General features: G+C 44.6%; 2 protein-coding genes across 2 annotated transcripts in view; both read right to left on the bottom strand.

The window, feature by feature from the left end:
* PHLPP2 (PH domain and leucine rich repeat protein phosphatase 2) overlaps nucleotides 1–11,234 on the bottom strand; it is a 34,808-nt gene extending 23,574 nt beyond the window's left edge. Inside the window, 3 exon segments of the mRNA XM_086621285.1 lie at nucleotides 3,214–3,347; nucleotides 10,435–10,679; nucleotides 11,103–11,234. Of these exon segments, the coding sequence (XP_086477411.1) occupies nucleotides 3,214–3,347; nucleotides 10,435–10,679; nucleotides 11,103–11,234 (511 nt within the window).
* A 4,828-nt stretch (nucleotides 11,235–16,062) lies between these two features.
* The window catches only part of AP1G1 (adaptor related protein complex 1 subunit gamma 1), a 47,611-nt gene continuing 43,588 nt past the window's right edge, over nucleotides 16,063–20,085 (bottom strand). Inside the window, 3 exon segments of the mRNA XM_086620692.1 lie at nucleotides 16,063–16,952; nucleotides 16,955–16,976; nucleotides 19,294–19,392. Coding sequence (XP_086476818.1) covers nucleotides 16,876–16,952; nucleotides 16,955–16,976; nucleotides 19,294–19,392 — 198 coding nt within the window. The 3' untranslated portion in view covers nucleotides 16,063–16,875.

Here is a 20,085-nt window from a genome sequence, read left to right as displayed (position 1 = left end):
CGTTGTTTTGTAAGAGGGAGTTTACAGTGTGTTCATACTGGCTGCAAGTGGTCGGTGATGGAATTACCAACAATTCCTGCCAGCAAATACTACCAATGAGGGTGAAGTTATAGTGTAAATATGCACGCCCCACTTCTAGACTCAAACCATACTCCAAACTTTTATCAGGAGCAAAGTTAACCACTGACTAAAGTTGTTATACTGTTTCTCAGTTAGAAAGCAAAATCTTCAGCTTGCCAAATTTAAAGCATTCTCTTGATGTCTATACCAGGCTGAATTAAGCTGAAATATTTAGCTGTTTATTTATTTATTACAGTAGCTTTGTTTCAGGGACATGAAGTTTGGCATAAGATGTCCTTTAATGGTGAGAAACTCTAATCATCCATAGAAAAAAATTATTGGATTTCACCAAGCTGAAAGACCAGCCCCAGAGTTGTAAGAAAACAGTATTATGGGACCAAAAGTGGTAACCTACTGACTACCAGGTATTACTGAGAAGCTACACCAATCCTCCAGTTTCCCTATCCTCTCCAAAACAACCCTAGTGCTAAGGAGACATCCACGGGCATCGTGCGAGGACTTCTACTCTGAATCCCAGCTATCTCACAACTCTTCAAGCTATGACTACAAATGGTCTTAACCTCCAGGGACAGGCAAGTTCCTTTCACTCTTTGCAGCTCCTGAGCTTGGCCTTGAATGTCACTGTGATCGTGCTGGACTCCATGCTCCAGTTAGTGAGCACAGGCTTTCCCATGGATACCAAGGACACACGTCATCAACAGACAGAGCTGGCACCTCTAACAGCATCTCATAAGTTACACAAGTCCAGCTATAGCAATTCAAGGAATCAAGACAATTCCCCACCGGAGAGTGTGCGACCCTCTACAATTCACGCGTGTCACACCTGCCACAGATCAACAGTTTCATGGCTCTGGAGAGCTGCTTCCATTTGACCTGTTGCTGAAGCACGCAAAGACCCCATAACATCTGGTCTCTGAGCTTGCCCACTCCACCTGGGCCACCAGCCTTCATTCTCCAAGTGACGTGCATTGCTCCCCTCATTCTCCCAGTCAATCTAACACATCCTTTACCCTCTTAAAACTCTGAGGCTCCTACAAGTATCTCAACAGCCAGACTCCAGGAAGTATGCTTCCCTCTCACTGCTGTTTAATGTGAGATTTCTTTTAATCCACTTGTAGTCTCACCACCCTAACTGGGCATAAGTACTCACCACACACCAGGAAAGGAAACAAACCCAACATATCACATGTAGGCAGACAGGAATGTGGGAAGAGAGCAGAGAAACCCAACAGGCATCCTCAAGGGATGAAAGAAACATGAAGGCTGCTCTCAGCACTCCAGCAGGTCCAGAGGAAGCCATGGAATGGCCAAGTGGCTGGAGCACCTCTGCTATGGAAACAGGCTGAGAGCTCGAGTTGTTCAGGCTGAGAGTTGGGGTTGTTCAGCCTGGAGAAGAGAAGGATTCAGAAAGATCTTCTTGCAGCCTTTCAATATATAAACAGGGCTTATAAGAAAGGCACAGAGGGACTTTTTACCAAGGCCTGTAGTGACAGGACAGGGGGCAACGGTTTTAAACTGAAATAGGGGAGATTTCGACTGGACGTAAGGAAGAAATGTTTTATGATGAGGGTGGTGAGACACTGCAACAGGTTGCCCAGAGAAGCTGTGGATGCCTCGTCCCTGGAAGTGTTCACGGTCAGGCTGGATGGGGCTTTGAGCGACCTGATGTAATGAAAGATGGCCCTGCCCATGGCAGGGGGGGCTGGACTAGATGATCTTTAAGGTCTCTTCCAACCCAAACCGTTCTGTGATTCTATGACTCTAAGTAACGTTTCTCCAGCTAAAATGCATTACTTATGTTCTCAGCTGCTATCTTTGCAAAATTACCACATAATTATCCACAGCATTCCCTCTAATTCGTTCCCTACTTTTAAGAACCACTTTGTCAGCATTTGCTTTTACTTTTTAAAACATGTCTCCTGAACACTCTTAATCCTTACACTTTTTCCTTTACAGCCTTTCTAAGCCAGGCTACACTCCCATGCTGACTGCAACCACTCAATTCTGTTTTCTACCTACTTGCTTCCATGAAGTCGAGACACTGTTCCTGAATCTTCTAGCAGTTCCTGCTTGACATACCCAAACCAAATTGCTCATTTTTTCCTCAGAAGTTCTCTACACAGCTCTATGCTTGATCCCTCTCCTCCTTCCAGCTGAAGTAACTTCTGACCCGCTACTCCTTGCCCTGTGAATCCAGACTGAATGCACATCATGACTCGTTACACCTCCATTATACTTCTACCCTGTGCTGCCTGTCCTGCACACAGCGCCCTGACAGAAGGGGTTTGTCTCAGGTACAGCAGTGGAGAAGCTGCTTTCTTATGATTCCATTTTCTGACACTGAATAAACAAATGATGGCTAGCAGCTTACTCAGGCTGCACAGCTCCACTACGCAAGAACAATTTTCCACTAAAAACACCTGACTCTTTTTCTGACATGCAAAAATACACAGGTGAAGCTTTTAAAAGTAATGAAATAATTTCATTATCAGCTTTCCTCCCTCTTATTTCGTTTTTCACTCTTCACTTCAGTGAATTCCTTTCCTGATGCTAGCATCATGCACCAACAGGCCTATGACTATCATTGTGTTGCTCCTTACGCACACGACATCCTGCCCAAACTGATGCATCAGGCCACTCAGAAGCCGCGCTTCTGCCATGAAACATACTGGGTTTCTAACGGCAGCCTGCATTAGCGTTAATCAGCTGGCACTGTCACACTCTATTTACAGGCTGTGGAAGTATTTGACCAGGACCTTCCTTGCCCATATCCCATACACCTTTTGGAAATACAATCTGCAGGCATATCTAGACTGACCTGCAGTGTGTTTCTGATCCTATTAGGAACTCTAAGGCATTTGTCGTATTGGAAACTAAAGACAACAGAGCAATCTTGCATTTTCCTGTGGAGCTGTCTCTTCTCAAGCCATAGATAGGATCAAGAGAACTACAGAATTGGTTTTTTTCTACTAATCTTGAAAACTCATTATTTTAAGAAATGTTTAGTGATACTTTAGGTGTTTGATGTAGCCATCTAGAAACCCAACGGGTCAATCCCTTGGGCTTCAGCTGAGTTCTACCCCATAGTCAAAGCTACAAGAACAGCGACTGTGCACACACACGATTTCTTACCACTGTAAAAGCGAATCATACAGCTGAGATCAGAGTTTGCTGCCTCCTCCTGCCTTCTGACAGGATCATCAAAACCCAACCCAGCCAAGTAGTCATACACAATCTGAAGCGGTTTTTCTGTGGGCTCCAGCCTCCTGTCAAAACACACAAGAAAGCAGTTTGAGAATGCAAAAAGATTAAACAAGTCTAACTGCAGCTAAAGTGTAAGGAATACTGACACGCTGGTTGTTCTGCTCTCTGAAAAGGTCTGGCAAGCATGCATCCTTGGAGTTGGTGCTTCCTGCTTGTCAAGTAGCACTTAAAGAATTACATTGCAGAAGGCAACGGAGAGGAAAAGCAATAGGCATAAGCCATGCAATCCATAGTGATCACTTCTATTCCATGATTTAAGGAGCACCAGGAGGAAACAATGACAAGAAAGAAAACCAGAAATACTGCACAAAAAGCAGATGCCAAATAATTAAAAAAACCTACAAATAACAATTGAAAGATATAAAAGAATTCTACTTAAACTTCTCTTCCAAATGCAGCTGGCAGCAAAGCATACGAGAATCCTCCTGAAGACTTACCTCTAAAAAGAAAGAAGAAAGAAACTTCCCATTTTCTTTAGCTCTCATCAGTGCAAGATTCTCATGCTTTGACATATTAACTCAAATGGTACATTTAAAGAAAATATGTTTTTAGAACTACAACACACGATAGGAAGGATGCAGTGGCTAACTTGAATAAAATGAAATAAAGGAAAGTTCTCCCAAAACACCAGGTTTAGCATATTCAGAACAGAAAGATGTTTTCTGATCCTCTCATCTCATTTCTTCCAGAGATGCTGAATTGTTATTTTCTGCAATAAAAATAACAGAGTTTCCTGCTAAATTAGAAGTTTTATTTTAGGGGAAAAAATCTTAGTGTAAAGATTAAGCACTGAAAATGTAAGATGGAGATAAACTGCTCCAGTGGTCCACTTATTATCCACCATTAAAAATTCCCATTTTTAATCTAAAAGTGCCTAGCTTCAGATTACAGTGACTGGACCTTGACTTGTCACCTAGTCTTTAAACAGGTGTTTATAAATCATGAGATTAACCATTTCAACCTTCCTTTTCAATTTTCTTGCAGTACGGTGGGCCTACTTTGACTCAAAATAATTTTTACCACTGATTTTTTTTAGCTTGCCAACATTCTGTAAGCACCAGGACTGTTCGCTGTATTCCTTGCACTGACTACACAAAACTGTACAGAGGCTTCTTGGTTCTACTCAACAGTACTTATATTTCTGGATCAAACCTGCTCTCGATTATTTGGCACATTCACTCATATTCCTTCAATCCACAAGTCCTCCTGAATTGCAGTTTTTGCAAGTTACAGCCTCCTTCCTCTCCTCTTCAGTATTTAGCACATTTGGCTTTTACATCAATCTACCCAGCGCTGGTGAAAAGCAGTGTTTTGCAGAGAATACTGTAGGCTAAACCATCTAGAATAACCTGTTGCACTGACCTCTCTGTACTCACCACTCTCCATCTATACTTTCCTGAGTCGTTACCTTTCTTTTAGCCAAAGATGATTAACAGAGCAACCGAACAGTGCAACTTTACTTTTCTTCATTCAGACGTGCACTAATCCCTCGTTAAAAAAAAACCTGCTTACACGGAGTAACAGTTTCCGATTTTTAAGTTATCAGCCAAAAGTTTTATTGGTTTGTGCATTCTTTTCTACCAATGACATCAGAACACAGAATCACAGAGCGGTTTGGGCTGGAAGGGACCTTTAAAGGTCATCTAGTCCAACTCTCCTGCAACAAGCAGGGACATCTTCAACTAGATAGGCTGCTCAGAGCCCCGTCCAACATCACACACTGCAACAAATGACTAATGCCTTTGGTGACAATCAAGTTTGAAATTTCAAAGCATCAAGATCAAGTTTGTTCAGCAAGATCTGTATTCTACTAAACAGACTTTGCTGACTTGCATACATCCCTTATACCAGATGTCTCAACGTGAAATATATTATTATCGTATGTACCAATTCTTTCTGCTTCTTCTCAACTGAAGAACAGAATTATTTCTGATTCTTTTTAATGATTATTTTAATGATCACCTTCTTGGACCTGTTGGCAACACATCTCCTAATGCAGCCCAGGTTGCTGCTGACTGCCTTTACCACAAGGGCGTGTTGCTGGCTCACAGAGAGCTTGCTGTTCACCAGGACGCCCTGGTCCTCCTCCACAAAGCTGCTCTCCAGCTGCTCAGCCCCCAGCGCGTACTAATGCCTGCAGCTGTTTCTCTCCAGATGCAGGACTTGGCTTTTCATTTCATTGAACTTCATGAAGTTCCTCTCTGCCTGTCCAGGGTTAGTTGTCTAGCTCCAAGTGCATCAAATTTTAATTTCAAGACCACATGGAAGTTACCAGGTACTATTTCATGTGTCTTAGAAGTAGAATCCAAGTTTAACTCAGTATCACAAAAAGTGCAACTTGCCCCTGTAACTGAGATGACTTCACTCTTGATGATGCCATTCACTCTATATCTTCAACAAGATGAGAAGTCTTCTGAAATAATTCGGAGAGCCTATAAGGACCAGATCCCATGCTTTCCAAAGTAAAATGGAAAATAGCTTCCAAAACAACAAACAAAAACCTCAAAAAAAGGAAAACATCAGTTGAGAATGGAAATTCAAACAGTGCTGATCACCTGCACCACCACCACCAACTCTGCCACCACTCATATTCTTGTAACTCCTGGAAAAACTCTAGTCCAGCTAAGACAGAACTCTTTGTACAGCCAGCATGAAAAACTAATTTATGAAATGCTTTTTCTTTCCCTGCTTTGCAAGATGGACATGGGACAAGACATTGGTTCAAAAGAGTGTAATGCCATCAATGCTTCTCTCTTTGCAGAGATTTTTTCAGTTCAAATGCAGGCGTTCAGTCTTTTTCAGGACTTTCTGTAGAGATCTAGGAGCCTAGAGTCATGCATTTTTACAAATATGTAACTGAGGTTTATGTTACCACTTTTTTTTTTTCCTACAGAAACAGATAGCAGTGACCACAACATCAAACTTTTAAAACGAGCTTTCTGACGTAATCTTGGAAATGACAAACCTGTGCATCTGTCTCCTATAACAAGCAAGCTACCAGAAACTGGAATAATAATAGATTGTACCAAACAATGCTGACTTCCAATACAGTAAACCCTGACGTAGTCTATATGGTTCAGCACAGAATCCAAGAAGAATATGAGAGATTTGACTGGGTCTCAAAATATCTTGCCCAAGTTTCCCTTGACTACTCCTAGATTCCAATTCTTCTGCTATTAAAGCCTTATGTTTACCAGAAAACAGCTTTTCCAGCATGTGACCCATGGCTGAGGAACTATAAATGCTTGAGTGTCATTCACTAAAAGAACACTTCAGGTAGTCTGCATCTAGATTTCCTAGGGAAAAAAACAAATCACTCGAATGTTACAATTTGGTTGCTGAACAGACTGAGGCTTTTGCGAGTATGCGCTGAACGATATACTTCTTGCACATCAGAATTCAGGAAGAACCTTAATACATTAAAGGGATAGGCACTTTTCATATGACACAAATTAAATCACAGTTCTACAGGTTGCTCAATACTCTCTGAGGTACAGTACCGTGGCTTACCCGTCTGGAAAAGCTGGATACTCTATCCCACCACACTTGCCCTTTCTGGAGATGAGAAGAATAAGAATAGCAAAAAAATCAGATCTCATCTTTCGCTTCAGCAGGATTTCAAAATGCTAATTTGAAAACCCCTTAATTTTCTTTCTTGTCTGCATAAATCAAACCGATATGCTTCTTGAAGATATCAAAACAATGCCTTCCGTTTTGTTTCTCTTCTAAAAAAGCCATGTACAACAGGAACACTAGCAGTAGTATCTATTCAAGTCTAATCCCTTAACAAACGTATCTCCCTTGCCATAGTACTGTTCCTATCTGAAAACCAATCAAAAGAGTAGTCTGTACTACTGCACCACCTAGTTTTGCTTGCCACAGGCTGGAAGACAAAAGCCTTGCCAAAAGTTAAGTCTTCTGAGTTCTTCAAGTTGTCTGCAAAACGCCACAAGCTGTTCAAGGCTCACTACCTGGCAAAAGAGTTTGAGTTTACAGAAAAATCTACCCCTAATAGTCAGATGTAAACAGAAGGCAATGACTGACCATTCCACAGATGAAGCATGACCTGGTGTTGCACTCTTCAAACATGAAGACGTGGTGGGAAGGGTGTTTGAGTCCCAGCCCACCGCCAAACCACTCTTCCTGCAGTAGCCATGAGCTGGGTCTGTGACCCAGGGAACACCAGCACAGAGTCCAGGCGTTTGGCTAATGACACTCACAGGTCCAGCACAGTCTTTGTAGCAATGAACAAACCAGTTTGTCACCTATGGACTATATTGAAACAAGGAAAGGGAGCAATTAATTAATTAAATGCCTTTGGAGACATTCCAGAGACCTGAACGAACAGATCACTGGTCCAAGTTCTTGTCAAGAGCCATGTGATTCACTGACAAAACCTGGGATAGGCCAGGAAGGGAAAATCAAAACCAGTATCTGCAAAGGCAGTTTCTATATGGAATTTCTTTACTCATGTGATCAAGGCGGACAGGTTCCAGAGGCAACAGTTAAAGCTTGAGGTAGAAAAATATGCTCTCTCTTTGGGAGAAAGCAGTGTGGTGTGAAACTCAAACTGGCGTGTGATCATGTTAGAAATGTAAAAAACTCATCTTGTAGACAGTTCAATACACACTGAACGCTAGCACACATGGAGAAGACTCTGGCTGTCACAGCACCTGCTGTTTGACACAAACAGCCCATTATATCCACATCAGTATCACATATCAGGTACTAGACACTTCCACTAGTCAGAGAAGCAGCTCCATTAAGTGAAGGTGCAAAGGGTACGGAAACAGAAAAGCCAGCAAGAAGTAGAAACAGTTCCACAACTCCTGCTGCAACTGTAGCTCTTCTCCATAAGCTCTTCTTCTTTACTCCAAGTTGTCTAATCTTTGTAGTTTAAGTTTTTGTTGTGAGGGGTGTCCAGACCAAAGAAAGTATCCGTGCTATTTTTGTTTAATCTTCCCCTCTGCAAGAAGGTGCAATTTGTGAATATGAAAGCATGCTAACATAAAGAAAGACTCTAGCTGGAAGAACTCTAAAGATCCTTGAGGTGCACTGTGGAGAAGAAAAGAAAATTCTGACAGAAACTGACTCCTCTGTGCACAGACTTGAAAGGGAAACATAGAATGATCACAAGGACACCACTTAATATTTAAAGCCAATACATAAAAAAGGTTTCTGCTTTTCTTCCGTTTACTGTCCAGCTTTCAGTATTCCAAGTCAGGTGCCAAATCAATCTTTGCCATGCTCAGCTTCTGAAAGTCAGTCACCTACTGATACTAAAACGGTGAAGAATTTACAAGTTGTTTGGGAGATAAAGGTACCTATGGTAAAACGCAATCAGATGCTTAACAGTGTGATTTGTATTCGCAAACATGTAATCAAAGTTATCAGCAAACTTTGTTCAAGGAAGGAATTCTCTCAAGAGTGCATGGGGATATCTTGAGCATTCTGTCATCTTCCTGTGGACATGCAGGCACAGGCACCACTCAAGCCTGCTTCCTGTGATTGACACGGATGTTACTGAAGCAATACTGGTAACTCCCATTTCTCTACTGAGAACACGCCCAGAGGGAGGTATGTCAGGGGTCTCTTCTGTGGCAAATACATTCTGAGAATTACAAGGAACAGACACACTGTAATCATGAACTCTTCATGAAATCTAAGGCAAAGCTCGACAACGTGCTAGACACACCAAGAGTGGGAAGTAAACAGTTACAACTCGGTACTTGCTTCCAAAAGACTGGTAGCAGGACCAATTTGCCAGTACAGTGCAAAGCCTGCTGCAAATCGAAGACAAGCATGGCTGCCTAGTGCAAGAAGAGAGACAGATAGTGAAAGACTTCGAATATGAAAGCCATTTCAAAAGTTAAAAGAAGTCAAAAACGTTCCTCTCTGAACACATCTACAAGCTTTACCCAGCCTTTTCTGTGATCTGCAGTAAAGGGTCTGCTCTTCTTTCTAAACGCTGGAAAATCTGCTTGCTGTTAGGGTCCAAACCAAGTCAGTTTCCTTATCACTTTCCTCCAAGCAATGAATGGAGATTTTCAGCTGTCTCATGACTACGTTCAAGTGTCCATCCATCCTCCTGAGTATTTCTAATTAACATGTCCCTCATTACGATAACCCAGGCTAGGCAAGGAAAAGGGCTCTAAATACTTTTTTTCAACAGTCAGTTTAAACCATATCCTATTCTCTGCATCTCTCACCACTAGCACTTCCTCCCTCCATCTGATAAGACACATGCCATGTTTTTAAAATTTGGACACACACAACCTTTGACTTTCATTTCCCTCTCAAGAAAACAGTCAGTAGTCCTGTTCAGCGCGTGTTGTCTCTACTGCTTATCCTTCAAGTAAGGAGACCGTAGCAATTTTTTTCCCCAAGAATAGGAGTAGCAACTTTATAACTGAACTTTAAGTCCAGAAGAATCAATGCAAAGTCTAAATCCTAAAAACCTAATGGGAGCTTGTAAACCTAGAGGAGTCCATAATAAACCCACATCATAACATTCACACACATTAAATCCTGAGCTGTCTAAACTGACTGCAGACATAAACATATGATCTGATGCTTAAGCCTTCTTTACATAAGCCTTGCTACACTATCTTTCTGTCTACCTTTAATTATTTACCTAGCAACTCTTCTTAGCAAAAGAATTACTAACACATGAATATTACATGACATAACTGTGAAAGTACTTCACATGTTTCACTAACTCAGAATAACTGTTTACAACCGCTTAAATAACTTGAGTTTTCTGGACACTAAAACGTCTACAACATACAACGTAATACAGGAGTACATGAACAGTAGCCTCTACCTACAAAACGAGGACATATTTCTGGTTGGAGCACCAGCCAAACCCTTCCAGCTAAAACACCGATGGCTTAACTAAGAGACGTGTAAAAGGCACACTGCTAATTCACTTTTATGAACTGCACTACCCAAGGCTGTGTCTAACTGCTCCCTACCACCTCTGTTTGTTCCACGGCTGCCCTGCTAACACACGCAGGCACGCAGCAAACGGAACCCTGCAAGCCTAAAGCAAACGTTTCTCTAACGGATTTATCCTTTCTCAGCCCTCACCTGACCAGGTCTCCATGAAGTTGCAAAAAGAGGTTTTTTCTCCCTTCTCCATCACATATCTCAGACGTCGGGGTGTCCACTGTACAGAGGACCAAGCGCAAGTCTGAAGAAGCAGCAGCTACAGAATCTCTTCCATAAACATATACGCAGCCTCGTCCGACGTCCCCTTTCAGCCAGTCCCTCTCTCGGGAACCAAATCGACTCCTGTTCAAGCAGCTCCTGCTCCCGTTGCGCTTCACGTTTCTCTGCAAGGCCCAAACCAGACCGTCAGCAGCGGCCTCCGACCCGGCGTCCGACCGCCCTCCTCCCTCGCAGGCCGCGGCGGACCGGCCCGACCCGGCCGCGCCGCCGGCAGCCCCTCTGCACAGGCCGCAGGCGCGGCGGGGCCCGGAGAGCCGCTGCGCTCGGCGGGGGGCTCCCGCGCCGCCGGCTCCCCCCCGGGACCGCTCGCCATGAGCGGACGGGAGCCCCTGCGCCGGGCCGGGCGAGGCGCGGGCCACCGGGCCCGGACGCAGGTGCAGAAGGAGCCCGGCCCCACCCAGCCGTCCGCCAAGGTCGGGCCGGTAGCGCCCCCGGCGCGGCGCCTCGCCCCCGCCTCGCCGAGCTGCCGGCAGCGGCCGTCGGGCCGAGCCGCCCCCGCGCGGCGCAGGCCCCGGCCCCGTCCTCACCTTCAGCACCCGGATGCCGCCGCGGGGCCCGGCCCGGCCCCCTCGCGCGCCGCCCGCGGCCGCCGCCTCGTCCTCCTCAGGCTCCGGCGTCTCCCTGGGCCCCGGCGCGGCCCCCGGCCCGGCCTCCCCCATCGCCGGCCGGACTGCGAGACCCTGCGCCGCGGCCCCGGCCCCGGCCCCCGGCCCCGCCCCGGAAGCGCGGAGTGCGGGCGAGTTGCGGCCGCCGCCGCGGGAGCTGCGCGGCGGGGCTGCGCCTGCCGCGGCCCTTACCCGTGCCCGCGCCCCGCCGTGCGCGCCGGGCCGTGCGCGGGAGGTGGCAGCCAGCCGCCGCTGTCGGCGGCTGCGGAGCGGCTCAGGCCGCCCGTCGGTTGTACGGCGCTGAGCGCGGCCCCCCCGCTGCTGCTCGCTGCCAGGCGAGGGAAGGGGAAGGAGCTTCCCCGCACATCCCGCACGGGCTGCCACGCGCCCTCCTTCGCCCACCGCCGGGGCGTCACCACCAGCCCGCGGGCTGAAGCCGGGCCGCAGAGGTGCGAGCACGGCCGCCCTCCCGCGTCGTGCAGGTCCGTCCAGCAGCTCAGGCAGTAACCATCACCATCGCCGCCTGGTTTACCAGAATTTGATTAAGGTTTTAAGACAGCTACTGCTCGTAGCTGAACACGATCAAGCTCATTAAAAGCCAAACAACAAAAGCCTCCTGCCTTCCCCGTAATCACCAACGGTTCCAAACTTTAACATGCTTTAGCCTATCATCATCACGTTTCTTTCTTGCTACGCTAATTCCCGGTCTTAGTTTAAGTCCCAACATGCTTTCCAAATTTTCACCATTGGTTTTATTACCCTTTCCTTAAACACTTCCTGCCTTCTTCCTGGTCTATCCGAGCGTTTTGCTCTACAGCATACCCACACAGCGCTCCCGGGGCTTAGTCCCACGCACAGGAGGAACACCAAGGAAAGCTTTGCAGTGGTCTGTCCCACTTCAGAACCAGTGCCTAAGATGACTGACTGTTTGCTGCCACCCAAACTGGCAGCTTTTTGATGCCATTTCCAAATTCTCCAGTGTCTGGAGAGGGCTCTCATACTGAAACAAGGAACCGACAGACAGCCTATCTTCGCAGCAAGGTTCAGGGTGCTCCCTGGCACTTGTATTACTTCATGTCAATAAGCCAAGGCAAGTCACAGGAAAGGACCCTAATTCTTAACATTTCCAGACTATACACACAAGCTGAGACAACTTCAAAATAAATCAAGTTTTCATTAGGTTTCCCTACAGAAAGGCATGATTACAATGCATTTCTAGCTACAGCTCTGTAACCACTTTGCCTTAAAGGACTTCCATAAAGGAAGGAACATGGCAATACTGAGGAGATGGTACTTTGCAGAGAGGAATATTGCAATGTCCACTATGCAATTACATATTAGGAAACACATGGAAAGTTATCTAATAAAATGTTACCATGACTGGAAAACGCAAGGAAGAACCTTTAGAGCAAGCACGTGTACTGCTTTAGTTGGACAATGAGATTCCAACAATCTCTGTCCCAGAGGTACATGGAGTATGAAAGGGGGCTTTTTAATCAGGAAGGGAATCAGAACCAGCTCAAAGGGCATGCTACAAACACCAGAGGAAAAAAGGCCTTGTGTTCAGATCTCATCGCACCTTTCTAGCACTGGGACAAGGATGCTGCTAGAGGTTGACAAGCTCTTTCAGAGTGATATTTCACATGAACTAAGCATTTTGTACTTGTCTACTCGTTTTGCTGTCCAAAATCTTCTGGGAAGTTTTCAAATTCTGCCCTTATATTTCACATCATCTGACCTTGTCATGACCAACATTAAGAATCAGTAAGTCCTATCCCACTGTACTTGCAAAAAGCAACGAGGCACAGTTTTAATCATTGAATATTGACTCATTTTATTAGTCACTCCATAATTTGTTTCACCAAAAGACAATACACATAGAAGTCTAATGCATCCCATGTAAATGTTTACATCCATTATGCTCCTCACTCACCTAAGACTCGGCATTTATTTAAATTTTTCACATCTCAAAAATAGGTCTGCAGAAGTTTGAACACCACCAGGCTCCCTGCTCAAATGGCATGTGTTTACTTTAAATTTGGTTGGGTTTGTTGGGGTTTTTGGTTTGGGTTTTTTTTGTTTGTTTGATGATTATTTTTTTTACTATACTGTCAAAGAGGTGGGATGGGGCTCTATGTAAATGTAAATTACAACATCAGGAAAGAAAAAGGAATATACAGCAATAGAGTGAAAGTTCAGAGGGAAGCAGATCAGTAGCTCCTTCCCTCACAGCCCCCAAGTAGAAAATGAACACACAGAAAGCACACCAGTAGATCTAAAAAAAAGCCATCTTTGCTGCTCCATCTTGCAGCTAGTACCAGCCTTGGGGAAGGCACTAAGTCACCTTTCCCAGCTGTTCAGCATCTTCTGAGTTATATATCCAAGATACTGTATAGGTGGCAGTCCCCTCACTGCTATTGCTTCAAAAGGTTGTTCAAGGCCATATTTTGTCCCATCAAAACCTGAACAAAGTCAATGTTAGGACCGTCCCACGTCTTCTCCCCCTTCAGGCCCATTATGGCCACTATTCTTTGTCATTTTTGACTCAAAATACATTCACTTGAAAAAAACACAGACATTCAATCTCAACTCCGAAGTCTCCAATGCAGATGTTAGTAAGATTAGCCATGGAGTCTGTATCTTGATCTCTTTATATTCCCCTTACACTGAAGCACGGAAATGTTGACCAGATCTGTAAGAATCGTTGCATTCAACTTGTGGAAAAAGACTCACCCTGTCCTCAGAGTGCCTCAGATGTGGACATGTGAATACTCTCCCGTGAGGAAAACAAAGCAGCAGCATAGATCTTGAGATGTACTGGGAGTCAAGGAGCAAGTGATGGTATCTAGTATTGCAGATATGGGAATGTGTGAAACCTGGCCTTCCTTCTGGTGTCGTGTTAGTACCCCATCCTTAAGCAAGGGGAAGGAAAGAGCTCCAAGAACAACAGACAGGAATGTTCAGCTGCTACAAAGGAGTACTTCATAGCCAAGGGATGGCTTCAAGCAAAATGCATTTCAGGTACATGCACCATGTCCTTCAGCTTGACTCTGAAATATATATTACAAGCACCTGTTTCCCAAAACACAAACACCTGGTGCAAGGGTGGCTGAAGGAGCCAAGAACATAGTAGGAATTTACTCTAGAAGCTTACCAGACAGAGACCAACAACAAAAACCCAGCTGCTCTAGGGGACAGAAAACAACTGCAACAAGAGGGACAAGACAAGCTGTTCCCAACTATGCTGCAAAAAACTGGCACAGAGACCATTCACTTCTTTCTCCCCCTCTAATCTCCATGCACCAGTGCTCTTTCTCAGCAAAAGTGAACGAGATCGAGGTGTGCCAGCTTCCAGTACAAGTGACCACGTACAATTCTGTGAGAATGGCTGAGCTTACAGGGAGTTCAGGAGCTAAGGCAAAGACTCTCCATTAGCTTCATATCTGGGACACCCCTCAGAGCTCACTGGAGTCCTAGATTAACATACTCAGCCTTCAACACTAAGGAGTTTGAGCTACTCAGGTGGTGAATAGTCACAACCGCAGTGAAAGCAACAAGGGTAAATGCTCAGCACCTAGAATGGACTTTGATTCAGCTGTTTTCTGCAAGACTGCCTGCTCCATGATGCTTCTAGCTGAAGCACAGTATCTATCACACCACTGATAACCAAGGCACGACCCTGCCACAGCCCAGAACTACTTTTAAGGAAACCATACGTCATTCTTCTAGATTTTGTAACCCCATGCTGATGCCAGTTGCAGTAGAATAAAGCTCTCTGCTAATCCAAAGGCCCAAAGCTGTTTAATGAATAGGGCAGCAAAAACGCCCTCCAAGAGAAGCTAAACTTATTCCACTATACAGACCAGCACTTAAGCCAGTGACAGGCAGTCCTATGTTGTATTACTTACTGCAGTTAAAACCAAAGCAGACTGAACAACCTTTAGTGGCCTCTGGCTCCTGATTCAAGGACAGAATAGGTCTTCAATTTTCCCCAAGTACACTGTGCACTATTCTTGCAGTGTTTTTGGCAAGGACTGCAGCCCAGTGTTAGCACTTCAGCAGAGGCAAAAAGCGGCATCTAAGCTTGCCATCAGAGCACTGAACAATCATTATCTGGAAAGTCCCGTAACAGAAACAGAGCAGATGTGCCGTTTCTTTTGAGAAAGCACCGGGTTGGAAGCTGGAGTACCTTCAGCTTACCAGCACTCTCATGGATGAAGATGTAAGATACATCCTCCCCTCCTCCTCTTCCCTGAAGAGGGGCTGAACATCCAAACAGTTTTGTTACACTGTACTTTGTGTCCTACACATTGCCTCCATAAGAATTCACAGACTCTACTACCTCGACAATGGTTCACACTGGGAAGCATAACTGAACACAGCTTTCTGGTGAGCTTAGAAGAGTACTGGACCTCACATCTTTAGATCCAAACACTCAAAACGACTGGCTTCCATTCAAAAGACAGTTTAGTTACTTTCAGTCTGATCTGAACTGCACATTTCTCTGAAAGAGGAGCAAGGACAAACTACAAGGATCAATTAAGTAAACAAAATGGAAAAGGTCTCTTTAACCGTATGGTCTTTAGTTCAATGCCAATATTACAGATACAACAACAAATATCCCAGGTCAGAAGTAACTCAAATGGAATCCAAGGGGTCGACAACAGGCTCTGGAAATTAACTGCAGAGAAGGTCTGGAATAACTGGAGAGCAACTTTGCAGCATAGCCTCTGATGAGTCTCCCAGCAGGAACAGAGCCCTCAAAGACTGATCTACAAAACTGAGTATGTCTTTTCTACCCATAAAGCACAACTAATGGGTTGAAAAGGCTTTGAAATCATCTGTGGTAGAAAACTAGCTGCTCCTTGGACTCTACACATCACCACACTTTCCGGGAAGTACAGAAGACTGTCTGTGATCTGCATGGCTGTAGCTATTGAGGGAAAGAAAGAAAATTCAAGTGTAGGGTCTTAATTTCCAAGTACAGCACCAAAGCAATTTATCAACTCTCACCAGCAACCTCTATTCCCTGCACTGTCCCAGGTTTGCAGATGAACTCCAGGCCTAAACTTGCTCTTGGTATGTATCACACAACTAAGAGGTGAGTGTACACAATAATGCACTGAATAGGGCCATAAGAAGCCTCCAGCCCCTTCAGACATAGGGGATACAAGGAGAAAGAGGCAGGGCAGCCTGACATTTCCCAAGTCCCCCAGTCTGAGCCCCATATGAAAGTACCTGAAGGAAATCCAGCTAGTAATGAATGACAACACACCTTGCCCACCCCAGGGGAAAAAGACAGCAGAAAGAGGGGCAGCTGTTCACTTGCTGCAGAGAGAAGAAAGTTCCCTGCTAGAAATTCCAGACTTTTCTTCCAACCAGGCTGTGTTTCTTTGCAAGGGGTTGGGGCAGGGGAGAGGAGAAGGGAATGTTGCTTCTGGCTGTGAATGCATGTGTGAGGGAGTGCACAGTAGCCTCCACAAGCCGCCAGCCTCATCAGCAGAGGAGAAGAGAATAGTCTTAACAGATATGCTTCAAAGTCAGCAATCACTTCAGGAAATTCCTCCTCATCAGCAGGTCTCATCTGTTCCCCATGCCCATGGTGGCAGTTTAGGGGGGATTGCCAAGGATCACAACCTTCTTCCCAGAGTTCTTTTGATTGGGTGGGGGTGAGAATAAGAATGGTGCCAGAGGCTCACTGCCAAGACTGAGGGGGAAAGTTGTTGACTTCTGCTAGATCCTGCATTGCTGAGCCCTTGTGATTATATGTCACTTGATCCGCATACGTAGTTGTTGCTACAAGAGAAAAAGGGGAAATAGAAAAACAAAACAAATTCAGGTCTTCATTAAAGGTCAGCGAATCCCCCCACATCCAGCTGCCCTCCCTTCACCCCACAAATACAAAACATGGACTTTCCTCACCATAAGAGCTTGCTGGAAGGATGTGCAGGTAAGCTATAACACTGAAGATAAATGCTTAATCTGGTAGGATGTTGATTGGTCACTGTAGTTCTCAGATCAGGTACAAGCTCTCAGAAAAGCTATAGCACAGCTTCTACCCACATCTCTCTCTGCACTGGCCCTGCTCTCACAAGCACTGAAGTCCTTAAATACAAAAATAACTGCCTTAAAATCCCAGTTAACAATGGAAGAAAGCAGGAGGCAGATCTGGACTCTGCTACTCCTGCATTTAGGTTCAGAGGGAGAGGTGTCATTTCCTATACCAGCTGTTCACTCAAAGCAGCAGTCTTTAAACTTCCAGTATTGCACAGCTCAGTAGCACTGTGAAGGAAATAGCCTAGGAAAAACTAGAAACAGAGTCTCTAAGAACATTTCCTCCTGCTGTGAGAAAGGAATGGAATAGCTCAGAAGTTGTTTTACACTGTCATTTGGCTGTCATCCACATACTGGATGGCCCTTAATAACAGCTAGAGCAACAGCATGCTTCAGCCAGGTTCCCTATTCTTCTCACTCTCAAAAAACCCTGTTTGCCAAAAACCCTAAAAGGAAAAGGAAGAAGTTGGCTATTTTTGGATCTTTCCCCATACCTACAGGGAACATGTGAAAGGGACAGCAGAGAGGAAGGGAGGATAATGACTGCTCCAACTAGCCTCAGGACAAAGAAACTATGCTTTATCACTAACAGATGAACATAATCAGTGTCAGTTTTGTTATAAGTGGTGCTGTTTTGGGAAACTGGCCATCAGTTTCAGTCCAGCATAATGACAGTCCATGTCCAGGTAAACAGACTGGTTTTTCACAACACTGACAAGACAAACAACTACCTCCTCAATAGCAAGGCTGTTCCAAGGTTGCCTCCCTCACAGTACTCCAGGTAACTACACTACCTCATGGACAGGGTTCTTGCAAAGCTGTACTTTCAGGCAGTAGCATCTAAAGGACAGTACGAGAGGCACCAATGCCTGAGGTGGAAGAGTTGGAAAAATACCAGGCAAGAGAAGACAGTAGTAAAATACTATTGCAACCTCTATTATGAGGTGTTCATAGAAGTTCTGGTTTTCCAACAAGAAGGCATCCCACTATTTAGGGGTATTTCACCTTGGAAAGTAACTTTCAAGGTGATCTTTGAAAGGTGCTGCGCAGCACCACAGAGAAATTAACATCGGGCATATACAAGACAAAAGAGAAAAATTAGCCTTGTGCCCTAATACAGGCAGAGGAAAGCACACTACACAGATAAGTAGAGATGCATGCAAATCACAAAAACTATGCACTAGAAGACAGCCTTTTCAGGGGAATCTTGGGTTGAGATTTGAGAATTTTTCTGATTTGCACACCAGTCTAGCAGCAACACTTAACATCTAGAGCAGTACATCAGTGTTAACCTATGAAAAACTTAAGATGTTTTAAGTTCTTAAATATGTTTAAGATCTTAAGGGTGACCCACATAGGGAGAAATGTGTGATCACCATTTTAGTTTTTCCTTCTGAATACTTGCAAAGCCTCTTAAGGAGGACATGTGGGCCATACCCCTCCCTCCCCTCAAGTCTGTTGTATCCCAGTCTTGAAGCCTATCTCTGAAGGCTGAAAAACAAATGGAATTATGATTAAATCACACCTAAAGATTCTTTCCATCAACTGCTTAAAACTATACTCATCACATTAAAATCAAATGATATCACTTAAAGCGGACGATTTCGTTAAGATTATTGACCAAGCTATTTTTTGTGTAACAAACATTTCAGTTAACACCACTACAGGTAGCAAGAATGAACGTGAAACCTATTTACATGGCAAGATGCTTGCCTTTCAGACATCACTTCTACAACACACAAACATCAGGCTGAGCTCCTCTAGAAAGGCCATCTAAAAACTTGTTTAACCACCATTCTGATGCAAAAGACATTCATGAATTCAAGACGACAGCAAACCCATGAATCTGTTTTAGCAGTGTAAATAAATTGAAGGCCAACCTGGGCCCAGAACTTCCTGTCTTTTCCTTTTTCCTAACCCTAACCAAAATGACTGTCGTTAAAAACACGTAGTTCACTACCGTCGCTCCCTATCTCTCAGAGGTGCATCCCTAACCGATCACCACTCAATGCACGATTCAAAGACAGTATCTTTAATAACTGTTCTTGGAATCACTCACCTTTTGTGGATTCAGGACTTTTATGACCTGTGTGATGTTCCCCGAGTTAAATGCAGGGATGACACTGCTGCTGGGAGACAGGAGCTGCAGCTGGAATGTCTGAAGAAAGGGCAAAGAGAAAACAATTTGATGCTTAATCAAGTAAGAACATGAGTGATTTGTTGGCACTGAGAGAAGGCGAGGGAAATTAAAAGTTCAGCTCCTGGCCCTGACGCTATATGCACAGCCACAATAAAGTCAAATAATCAGTTCTTCAATTCCCTATCTGTAAAGAACAAAATATTCACTGGCCCATCTGCTTTCTACACGATTAGTTCCAGGCAGACAATACTAGGGGGTGAAGGCTTACTATCATGTATCAAGATCAGCAGTGATGCATTGTTTCACGTGTCACCACAGAGGAGCAGTCAAGACTGCTCAGCACCTGTAACTTCAGCAGGCCCATTCTTTCCCTAATTTCTTCCTACAGCAGGTATGAAACCTATCCGAATTAAAGTTAGATCATTACTAATTCCTGGAAATGTTAACTCCCAGAAGTGAATGTATTTCCCAAACTTGAAGAACATCCCCATTACACCCTGCTTAAATGGTTTGCTCTATTCTAAACTAGCAGTATCTGCCTTACATTTTTTGCTGCAGACAACTGCAAGGGGAGACATTCACTGCTTAAAGGACGACTGTCACTAATCACCACATGGGGACTCAATTAACTTTTATAAGCAACTGATAGCTTCAAAAGATTTTTTCATGGATTCATAGCTGCAAAGAGCATATAGGTTAGAAACTAAGAAT

Source organism: Tauraco erythrolophus, chromosome 15 (genome assembly GCF_009769465.1).
Source record: "Tauraco erythrolophus isolate bTauEry1 chromosome 15, bTauEry1.pri, whole genome shotgun sequence".
NCBI lineage: Eukaryota > Metazoa > Chordata > Aves > Musophagiformes > Musophagidae > Tauraco > Tauraco erythrolophus.
Note: the sequence above shows the minus strand (reverse complement) of the source record. Positions and strands in the feature narration are given on the sequence as shown.